Source organism: Nicotiana attenuata, chromosome 7, assembly GCF_001879085.1.
Source record: "Nicotiana attenuata strain UT chromosome 7, NIATTr2, whole genome shotgun sequence".
NCBI lineage: Eukaryota > Viridiplantae > Streptophyta > Magnoliopsida > Solanales > Solanaceae > Nicotiana > Nicotiana attenuata.
In genome coordinates, this window is record NC_031995.1 from 86,822,894 (window position 1) to 86,834,901 (window position 12,008).

At 38.2% G+C, this 12,008-nt stretch overlaps 1 protein-coding gene across 1 annotated transcript; it reads right to left on the reverse strand.

The window, feature by feature from the left end:
* Nucleotides 531–2,350, reverse strand: LOC109230568. Its single transcript, XM_019396043.1, has 6 exons — nt 2,266–2,350; nt 2,012–2,063; nt 1,449–1,564; nt 1,276–1,353; nt 1,031–1,207; nt 531–812 (listed from the first exon to the last, which is right to left on the reverse strand). Exons 2-6 carry the CDS (start codon nt 2,022–2,024, stop codon nt 753–755), a joined length of 444 nt encoding a protein of 147 aa, XP_019251588.1. The 5' UTR covers nt 2,025–2,063; nt 2,266–2,350; the 3' UTR covers nt 531–752.

The window sequence follows — 12,008 nt, forward strand, 5'->3', positions numbered from 1 at the left end:
GGCTACGATGGTTTGGGCATGTGAAGAGGAGAGACATAGATGCCCCGGTCAGGAAGTGTGAAAGGTTGACCATGGTGGGCTTGAGGAAAGGCAGGCGTAGGCCTAAGAAGTATTGGGGAGAGGTGATTAGGCAGGACGTGTCATTGCTTCACCTAACCGAGGGCATGACTAGTGATAGGAAGGTGTGGAGGTCGAGGACTAAGGTGGTGGGTTGACAGGTAGTAGTGAATTTGTCCTAGGTTTACCAGTATACTAGTACTATTCTTGTATTCTTTTATTCTTAGTTCTTATTACTTGTGATGTCACGATCACTTCCATTACCTTATTTGTATTATTGTTGTTATTGCTTGTTGCTTTATTTTTATCGTTCCTAAAGCCGATAATCTATCGGAAATAGCCTTTCTCCCTTTATAAGGTAGGGATAAGGCTCTACGCACTATCCGCCCCAAACCCCACGTATGAGATTAAGCTGGGTTTGTTGTTGTATCATAGCATCTACTATTGAGGATTGAAATAATTTAGGCTCTCAAAGGGCTTAATTCGAGTGCATAAATTACACAGCAACTAAATATAGCAGCTAAGTGACAAAAGGCTTAAAATTAGAAGTACATGAACATGAAAAAGGAAATTGTAACTGTTAAACACATACTAGCTATCAGAATCATTCATCCCATCTCTTAGTTTCCTTTAAAAAGCTTCTTCAGTCATCGGTTTACTTCTTCAAGCCTCGCGTTAACAGCCTTGACCCATAGTCATTTTTCCCCGTCAACTGCCTCCGACTGAACTCCTCGTCTCAGCATTAGATACTTTTCCTGCCACAATTACAAGAGCTAAGAATGAAAATAACGAACTTTCAAACAAGACGCATTTAACATCACCGACAATAAAAGTAAAATATTAACAGATGCCCTAAATGTTTTTATCACTGTTAATAGGACTATGTCGAAAATTGAGGATTTGGACTATGGACAAATTGTAGAAAGAAAATTACAAAGAGCGGGGATGGATACACAGGGTTGCAGAATTCTACCTCTAGCATCGTCAGTTCTTGGTGGAGTTTTTGATTTTCCTCCACGAGTTTTTGCTTCCTTTCTTTGAAGAATTCTTGCTCTTTCCTCCAGCGTTCTTGCTTTAAATATTCCAAAAGTTCTTTATCTTGTCGCTCCCGACTTCTACTCCATTGATAGACAATCGCAGTACCTACCATCTAAACATGGGAAAAATTAGCATTCTGATCAAATAAAGCATGGCAGCAAAATTTATGTGAAAGAATACCGTAACACAAACAAAAGCTTCACCGGTATACTGTATAGCATTCTCTTTAGGAAGAGGGGTATTACCGAAGTGGAGTCTCTGAATTCCAGAAAAAAAGGAGATTAGTAATAATAGCCTTGTCATGTCAAATTGGAAATTATTTAAACACAATTCAGCATAATTAATTACCATACCTGACCCGCTTTGACAAGCATTTCTTCGAATTTGGGATTCATGTCTTCACCTTTTCGCAGGCCAAAAACTAAAGGCTTTGATATAATCTCCACCACAGCATCAATACAAAATAAGACTGACATGATGATGAAAATTAAAGATGAGCGCAAAGCTTTGAACATTACATTCGATTTTTTCTTTTGACTGTGAACAAGGGAAAAAATAGTAGCTCAATTATCGGGATGTAAACCATGATCAAAGCCCTCCTAGACTAGAATAAAGCACTATCAATAGTCACTACCACGCTCGACCATTAAACCCTAGGACTTTCACATTATAATAACGTTTGGCAGAAGATAAAAAAGGATTTACCCTTTTGCATAACCTTAAAAATCATGTAATTAGAACTCCAAAGGGCTCGAATTCAGATACCATAAATTTTAAATCGACGAACCGCATCAGCGACTAGACATTACAATCACATGAGCATCACAAACATCTTGCCTCAAATAAAATAAAAGCCATAAGCTTTAAGAATAAATAATAAACGAACGAGATCAAATTAGAGCACCAAAATACGTACCTTTTCTAAACATTTTGATGGTTGTCAAGACTTCTTCCAGAGATTGAATAACCTACGAAACTTGTGAAAATAAATCTACAACATTCAATTTCAGATCATAGCTATGTACTGTATATATATAAGAATATAGCCAAACTCTTTCCCCTTTCTCTAGAAAACCAACTTATAGTTTCTGCTTTTCCTTTCCTTTACCATTTTAAAAAATAAGAATAAATTCTTATCCCTCTTTCATAGCCCTAGAAAATAGAACGTACCTGCGAAAACGCCGTCTGAGCTTGCTGCACACGCCGCTCGGTTTTGCCGTTTTTTTTTAACGATTTGGGGAAGAGACTATTTGGTCTGCTGAGGTGGATGAAAGGGGAGGAGCCTAAAATACTCCTATGCTAAATGGTTTATAAAAACCCTGTCCATTTATCCGCCGGAAAATATATAAGACGTTAATTCTATTGTTAAAATTACCTAGGGACTAACGGCTCTTCATGTGGGCGGCTCATTAAATGATGTGGCATTCGTTCATTTGTCCACGTGGCTCAGTGGGGTTGAAATTGTATTTGGATAATTTCCTACCCGTTTAACCGATCCGACCTACTCTTTTTTATGTGGGTCAGTTCTTTTACCGGAAAAACACTCATTTTTTTTTTACCATTTCTCTCATTTCCTCTATCTAAACCAACAAATGGCGATTTTAGGGTTTCTTAAAGGTTCGTGGTTTGGTTCGATTTGGTGCGCATAAAACAGGAACAACTTTGATTTTCAGCACTATCTTGCAATATCATTCGATTAAAGTAAGTATTTACAGCTTTAAGTTATTAAAATGTTGGGTTGGGGAATATTTGGGAACTAACAAGTTTATGTCTTTTGCATGTGATTTTTTTATGTTGTCTGAGCTATTTTTTGTACCTTTCTAGATTTATTTATGTTACTTTGTTTTTGGTGGTCCTTGTCGTGTTGGTCCTACATATTAAAGCTAGGGTTTTTGTCGATTTGTATAATTAATTGATGGTGGAGTTTCATATCTTTATATTTTTATTGTTTAAACCTTGAATACTGCTAATGTGGTCCCATTTTGCCTTTTTTATTGTTGCTGCAAGTGATATTATCCGAAGGATGGTAGTGAACTTGTATTTTAATTATGAGGATGAGTGGGTGTTGGAACTTATACTAAGAAAGATGTACACATGTTGAGTGGTTATGAAGTAGATCACCTCTCTTATATTGATTTGTGTAAAGAATACACTAAAGTAATAGGATTTGTTGAGGTACAACAGCTAATATTTCATAACCAAATGATACACCATTCATAAGCGGCATGGAGGAATGCAACCTACACTACAAGAATTTGTAGGTCTCTCGAGACAAGTTCCTTTCATGTGATTTAAGTTAGGTCTACCCATCATTTTTAATGCCTTCCTTCACTATAGTGTCACACCTACGGATTGGCATATCAGTAGGCTGACGCAGGACATGAACATGACCAACCATCTCAAGAAAAATTAAATCAACGGAATGCCAAGATAAGAAGTTGAAGAAGTAAAATCAGTGATCCTACTTATGAAATACCCAACAGGTAAGTGTTTGTAGGGAATTAAATGACATCAGCTTTCAACTATCCATCCACAAGAATGAACTGCTTATGATTGAAGGTGAGGAAAAAAAGATGGGAAAACTTTTTCAGTATGTTACTAAAGGCTGCAGTCTGAAAGCTTCTTCAACAGCACTCTGGTTGGAAAACTAATTTAAAGTTGTAGTAGGAAACCTTAATTGTTTAGGATTTGGTTTATTTAATTCATGTCTCAACAGGATTTGTAGTCATAATTAATATAAGAATAGGCTTTCCTATTTCTAGTTAAAATAGGTTTTGTACTACTATAAATAGAGGTATCACTATCTTATTTTAATGTATGTGAAGGAAATAAAGAATTATAGAGAGCTTTCAGAGAAATTAATAATAAAATATTTTCCTTCACCTATTTAACCATATTGCCTTAACTTCACAATCTTGAGTTTGACCGGGGATGTTAGATATTGAGTCCCTTATCTGAACATTGCTCAGTCACTGATCCAGAAAGTATTTTTCTTCATGCTATGAGACTCCCTCCGTTTGACCATTGAACATTGTTCCAAGGGAACACAATATCTCCTCGTGAATTCAGGATAGAATAATTATCTGCCGTTATTTTTCATCATGGTGTGACAGAGTACAAATTAACTTTCTAGTGATTCCAAAAATACTTTGAGTTAGGGGGAGCGTGTCGTAAGCCAATAATTATATAATGACATCATTTTTGTTATGAGTGTTGTAAGTCTCTCTCCTTTTACAGTAGTGTACAAACATAAAATGATGATGAGTCTTGTCACTCCATAAGACCTAAATAATCCACCAAAAAAAAATGTTAGAGTTTAGGACCCAAGATAGAGAGATAGCTTTGTGTGCCAACAGCCAACCTTGATGGATAAAGAAAAAAGTTAACATTGAACCCAACGACTGCCAGCCAGCCCTAAAGCAAAATTAGCTAACAGATGCTTGAAATCTGTTGACAATGCATTTTTGTTGACAGTAGATCGGCAATGGAGGAGAATAATGTCGATACACCCAAGGATACAAATGAGATAACCTAGCTGATGATGGGTGCTATTACATTTCAGTCTTTTATGCTTTATATGTTTTCTAGAAAGTTCTAAGGGAATTTATGTAAACTCACATTTTGTTTAGTTAGTGAGTGGAGAGTTTAGGCAGTTAAGTGTGTGCATAGATTTTGTATATAAATATACACTCTACAACTGTAAACAGCAGAGAGAATAATGAGAAAACAGAAAATTCCAAAATTCATTTCTCAATTTCATGTTCTGCTTTAACATGGTATCAGAGCAAAGGTGCTCGATCTCTACTGTTTCTTCTAGATTGTTCTAGATTTTTTTCACAGATCTTTGTGATTTGTGTTTGGATTTCAGTTCAGTTATAACTTCGATCCTCTGATATTGTTTTGATCTCGATTCTTCTCCAATTCGATCTTCTTATATTGTTTTGATCTCGATTCTTCTCCAATTCAATCTGATTTTTTTGCTTCATTGCTGTTGATAACAATGGCGGACGAGAATCCTTTTATAGAAAATCAAGTTATTGTTGAGCGTTCTCATCCTTTGTACTTAAGTCCTTCAGACAATCCTGGAATAAATCTGGTGTTTACTCTATTTGATGGGACTGGATATGCAGATAGGCGAAAATCCATGTTGATTTCCTTATCAGCTAAGAACAAGCTAGGACTAATCAATGGAAGATTTCCTAAACCTAGAAATGACTCCCCTTACTTCGAGCTTTGGATACGATGCAATGATATGGTGATGGCTTGGTTATTGAATTAATTGACAAAAGGAATTAGATCCAGTGTTCTGCATTCTAATTCAGCCAGGGACCTTTGAAAACAACTTGAGGACATGTATGGACAATTTGATGTAGCTCAATTATTTAGCCTGCAAAGGAAACTATTAGAAACTACATAGGGTTCTAATGACATAGCAACATATTTTAATAATATAAAAGCAATATGGGATGAATTGAGTGCACTGGATGCAAGAGTTCCATGTACTTGTGTTGAATGCACATGTGAAGCAAAGCATAAGAATAAAGCAATTGAGGAAAGACAAAAGCTAGTTCAGTTTCTTATGGGCTTAAATGAGACATACACTACTTGTAGAGGGAACATTATGATGATGAACCCTGTGCCAAACATTGATAAGGCCTACTCTCTTCTCCTTCAAGAAGAAAGGCAGAGATTTATCCAACCTTAAGTGATATCACCTATGGATTCGAGTTCCTTTAATGCTTCTACACAAAAGTTTGGTCAATATACTGGACAAGGCAGAATAAACTTTAATATAAATATTGGAGGAGGAAACAAGTATAATGCAACAAAGGGAAATGACAAAAGGAATATGTTCTATTCTTATTGCCAAAGACCTAGGCATACAGTAGAAAGATGCTTCAAAATTCATGGTTATCCGACAGGTTTTAAGACAAATATGCAAGGAAATAAGCCAAGAAAATTTCTGAGTTCAAACATTATACAGGGAAATGCAGTGTCCACAGAAGAAGATCTTATTGATATGCAGGGAAACTCAAATCAAGGAACTCAACATAACAGTATTTCACCAAGTGTTGTGGGAATAAGTCAGGATCAATATTCTCAGCTTATGGAGATCTTACAACAGTCAAAATTGGTCAACAAGCTGCTTTAAGTTCTAAAGTTAATGTAATTGCTAATTGTGCTAGTATAGCCCCTATTCTGCCTTCTTTACTTCCTGATAAGTCCTTTATACACTCATGGATCCTTGACTCAGGTGCTTCTGAGCACATGACTTTTGATAAATCCATTCTATTTGATATCATAGCCCTAGCTCAACCTTTAACCGTTAATCTACCAAATTCTTTCAAAATCAAAGTCACTCATACTGGAAAGGTATCCCTATTTCCAGACATGATTTTAAACAGAGTCCTATATGTCCCTTCCTTTAAATTCAACTTGTTGTCTGTCCACAAGTTTTGCTACCAATTTGGTTGTGATCTAATTTTCAGTGCTTTTCTCTGCTCTATGCAGGGCCTTCCCTCGAAGAGGCCTTTGGATCTTGGTAGACTCAATAATGGACTATACATCTTACGATCAAAACACTATCCTTCTGGACACTTAGTCAAAGCAGACAACACTAACTTTTCATCTACTGCGGATACTAGTATCAACTCTTCTATTCACTCTATGTCTAATTCTGTTGATCATTGTCAAGATGTGTGGCACATTAGACTAGGCCATATGCCCATTACTAGCATGAAAAATATTGCTACTTTACCTTTTTTTTGTATCAATAAAGCCACAACTCCTTGTACAATTTGCCCCCTAGCTAGGCAACATAAGCTGCTTTTTCCTAACAGTTGTATTTCTTCTACCAAAATATTTGAGCTTATTCATATTGATACATGGGGCCATATAAAACAGCCACCCATGATGGTTTCAAATATTTCCTCACAATTGTGGATGATTTTAGTAGGGGCACATGGACCTATCTTTTGAGCACAAAAGGGAATGCCTTTACCATACTCAAATCCTTCATTTCTATGGTGGAAAGACAGTTTAACACCAAAGTAAAAAAGGTTAGGTCTGATAATGCCTTGGAGTTTGGGTCTAGCATTAGTTCAACTGCCTATTTTCTTTCCAAAGGAATTATTCATCAAACAAGTTGTGTTTCTACACCTCAACAAAATGGTGTAGTAGAGCGCAAGCATAGACACCTCTTGGAGGTATGTTGAGCCCTCTTATTTCAGTCTCACTTACCTATTGTCTATTGGGGAGAATGCTTACTTACAGCCCCATTTCTAATTTATAGGTACCCCTCAAAGCTCTTGAACTATAAAACACCTTTTGAACTTCTCTTTCACAAACCACCTGATTACTCATTTCTTAAATGTTTTGGATGTCTTTGTTTTGCCTCTACTCTGCCACATCAAAGAGGTAAATTGGACCCAAAGGCCATAACTTGTGTGTTTCTTGGATATCCCTTTGGTAAAAAGGGATACAAGCTTTTGGATCTATCGTCCAAACATATCTTTGTCTCGAGGAATGTGATATTTCATGAATCTATCTATCCTTTTGCTTTAATTTCTACCACTGCCACCCCTTTATTTCCTACCATGCATTTACCTACTGATTCACATGACACTCTTCCTATCACTATTCCTGTACCTTCTTCTACTACTGCTTCTCATATGCCTTCTGAACCTAATACCTCACCTGAAGCTACTGCACCAATCTCTTCCTCTACACCATTCCTGGCATATCAAGTTCTTCACCTGAACCTATTTCTATTCCTAGTGCTAAACCTAGCATACTGTCACGACCGAAAATCCACTAAGGGTCGTGATGGCACCGGACACCATTGTCAGGCAAGCCAACCAAATACTTAATTAAATCCTTATTTTAATACTCTTGAAATCTATGATTTTTCATTCAAATTTACCATTTTAAAAAGATAATCATCTCAAATAGAAAAAAATAAGCAGTTGATACAAAATACTTTAAAACCATCCCAGAACCCGGTGTCACAAGTGCATGAGCAATTTCTAAGAGAAATCGAATAAAGTACAACAGCTGTCCGGAATACAATTGGACAGAAAATAAATAAAATCCTGAGAGAGACTATACTAGCTACGGGTCGCCTCGAGGAAATGTAGCTCACCTAGTCTCCGAGTCGCCCGTGCTGCTACGCCCAATGGGCCAGTAGAAATACCTGTACCTGTGCAACAAAATGCACAGCAAGTGTAGCATGAGTACGAAAACAACGTGTACTCAGTAAGTATCCCGCCTAATCTCGAAGAAGTAGAGACGAGATGGCAACTTCGACACTTACTAATGGTCAAATAATAATATTATTAAAGCGATGACTCACGAATTTATTAAGGCCAACAGTAGATTCAAATGAATTACTACATAGGTAAAAGTTCCCTTTTATCAAAAGTCTCCGGATTCATAATCCACTAATTAACAATTATCTCAAGTCGGGGAAAGCAGATATTAGTATCAACAAATATCACAGCAAGCAATACAAGCATGCGTAACTCATGCCGAGGTCGTACGGCCCGATCCAACACTATTTAAAATGTACATTGCCAGAGGGCCGAATGGCGCAAACCATAGATGCATCTATTTAACCTACCCAGGCGTTCGGCCCGTTCCACAATAGATAAACACAGTAAACCAATCAAATCAATAATTCATCAAGGAGCAAATATTCAGAAAAAAGACAAGCCTCTCTTTTAAAAGTCAAGAAATGATATCTAGCCCTTTTTAGAAATTCATTTACACGTTCGATATGTTTTAAGCATTTTAAGTTTGTCATCAAGGTTGCAAGTATTACAAGAAAGCATGCTTTTGGGCCCTAAACTACCCGGACTAAAGCATAATAGTGGCTACGCACGGACTCTCGTCACCTCGTGCGTACGTAGCCCCCGCAAATAGGAGCACATAACCAATTAACTCACCTATGGGGACAATTCCCTCTTACAAGATTAGAAAGGAGACTCACCTCGCTCCGAAGATCCATAACCGGCATTCCACGCCCTTCCGAAGACTTGAATCGATGCCAAATACTCCAAAACTAGCCAATGATTATGCAAATTCATTATATACGATAAACTACTCATTTTAATCCAATTTATAACAATTCCTAAGCCCGATCGAAAAGTTGACAAAATCACCCTCGGGCCCACGTGCCCGGATTCTGAATTTTTTTGAAGATTAAGCTTACCCATGACTCCATGAACTCAAATATATGATTTTCTCCTAATTCCATACCCAAAATCGTGGTCAAATTCCAAGAATATCAATTTTCTAGGTTTTCCCTCAAACCCCAAGTTTTCTACAAATTTCCATGTCCAAATCCGTATATAGTTGTGACAACCCAAAGGGTCATCACCTGTTTCCTCATTCATTCTGTGTTTCCGAGGCCTTGAAAACCTTACTTTTACTTGCCTCAATTTGCGTGCGCAGACCGGGCGCGTAGCCGGAAAGCTTTTATGTTGAAATATGTGAATTTTGTGAAAAATTTGAAGAATTTTGATATTAATATGTTTAAGGTTGACTTCGGTCAACATTTTTGGTAAACGGACCCGGACCCGAGATTGGACGGTCTCGGAAGGTCCGTAGAAAATTATGGGACTCGGGCATGTGCCCGGAGTCGAATTCCGAGGTCTAGAGCCCGAGAAATGAATTTTTCTATGAAATTATTTTTCTGAAATTATTAAGGAAAATGGAAATGAAAATTTATTAAAAGACTGTGGTATCGGGCTCGTATTTTGGTTCCGACGCCCGGCACAAGTCTTAAATATGTGTTAAGCGCTTTCTGTAAAGTTTGGTCGAAATCGGACGTCGTTTGACGTGTTTCGGACCTAATTATCTAAAGTTGGAAGTTTATGAAGTTTGAAATAGAAATGATGAGTTTGAGGCTTGATTCAATGATTTTGATGTTATTTTGGCAATTTGATCGCTCGAGTAAGTTCGTAGGATGTTTATTGAGTTAGTGTGTGTGACTGGTTAGGAGCCCCGAGGGCTCGGGAGTGTTTTCGGAGGTGGTTCGGGGTGTTTTTGCACTTAGAATGGTAGCAGATTTTTCTGCAATTTTTGCTCAGTGATTTCCTCTTACGCGATCGCATCTTCAGCCCGCGATCGCGTTCCTTTGGCTCTTTGCTCTTTCGCGATCGCGTACTTGATCACGTGATCGCACTGCCTCAGCACCTCCTTCAATGCGTTCGCACCAGTAGGGTCGCGATCGCATAGACCAAGTTTTGGACCCCCAGTAGTTCTTCTACGCGATCGCGTAACCCTCTACTCGATCGCGATGACCAGTCAGTGGTACCCTCCGCGATCGCATCCCTATTTCCGCGATCGCGTAGGGCAATTTTGCCCAGCGAATTTTTTTTAAAAGAACAGAAACAGTAGCTACGGGTTCTATCACAAAAATACACGAGCAATTCTTCTCCACAGCCCCTAGGCGACTTGTAGAGAGATTCTTCACCAAATATCCTTGGGTAAGTATTATCTAACTTGTTTTCTTCAATTTCCTTCGTCATTTAGCAAAATCCTAGCCCTAAATCATGAAATCAAAGTAGAAATTATGGGTTTTGGGTAGAGTTAGGGTTTTGAGAATTTTGGGTGATTCAAACTCAATTTGGGGTCGAATCTTAAAAAAAATTATATCTTTGGACTCGTGGGGTTATGGGTGATTGAGTTTTGGTCAGAGCCTCGAGGTTGGACCATGTGGGCCCGGTGTCTAATTTCGGGATTTTTGGAACAATGCTAGGAAATTCATATCTAGGCTATGGGATGTTACCATTGAGTCTTTATTGATACTATTAAATTGATTATGCCTAGATATCACTGAATTGGAGGTTGAATCACGAGGTAAAGCAATAGTTGAGGATTAAGCGGATCTCCAGGCTTTGAGGTAAGTGTTTGGTTTAACCCTAGCTTGAGGGAATAGGAGTTGAATCTTGTTGTTAATTGCTATGTGATCGAGTACGATGTATAGGCATGGTGACGAGTATCTATACATTGGTGTCTAGCATGACCGTGAGTCCGTATAATGTGATTATCATGATTTGGTTGTGAACTCCGTGTTTATTGGAGGATTTCTAGTTGTTGTGAATAACATGTGAACGGTAATATGATCACTTGATTCCTGGGAGCATTGGCTCTAATTGTGATACGAATATTGAAAGTATACGAAAAGACTTGATTCTTTGGAGCGTTGGCTCAAAATAGTAAAGTGAATTAAAAGATAAGGGAAGTAAGAAAGAGAAAGCGTTGTTGATCTTTCCCTTGACGGGATGTTTGTCAAATATTTGCTTATTTTTATGCCGCTTTGTTGTGACTTTTGTTTGGGGAGTCGGGCTGTTAAATGATATTGAGGATCGGGTTGCGCGCCGCAACAATGATATTGAGGATCGGGTTGCACGCCGCAACAATAAAATGTGAGGATCGGGTTGTGCGCCGCAACAATGATACATGATAAATGATATGGGTCGGGTTGCATGCCGCAACAGTGGTATTTGTGGAGCGGGTTGCACGCCGCAACAATAGTAATTATGGAGCGGGTTGCACGCCGCAACAGTTATTGAGGCTATTTGTTTGTATTTGAGTATTGATTCTTTATTCTTTGTGAACCTACGCTGTTTTTAGTTGTTACTCTGGATTGTTGTTAATATTGTATCTCCCCTTAGCATGTTTTCCTTCCCATGTTGTTAATTGCCTTGTATTCGATTTCCGCTGTATATTTATGACTGCACAGGTTTATGTGGTGTCCGGTCTAGCCTCGTCACTACTTCGCCGGGGTTAGGCTAGACACTTACCAGCACATGGGGTCGGTTGTGCTGATGCTACACTTCTGTGCATTTTTGCACAGGTCCAGGTTTTGAGGAGCAGCAGCAGCAGTAGTTCGGAAGCAGGCGATTCAT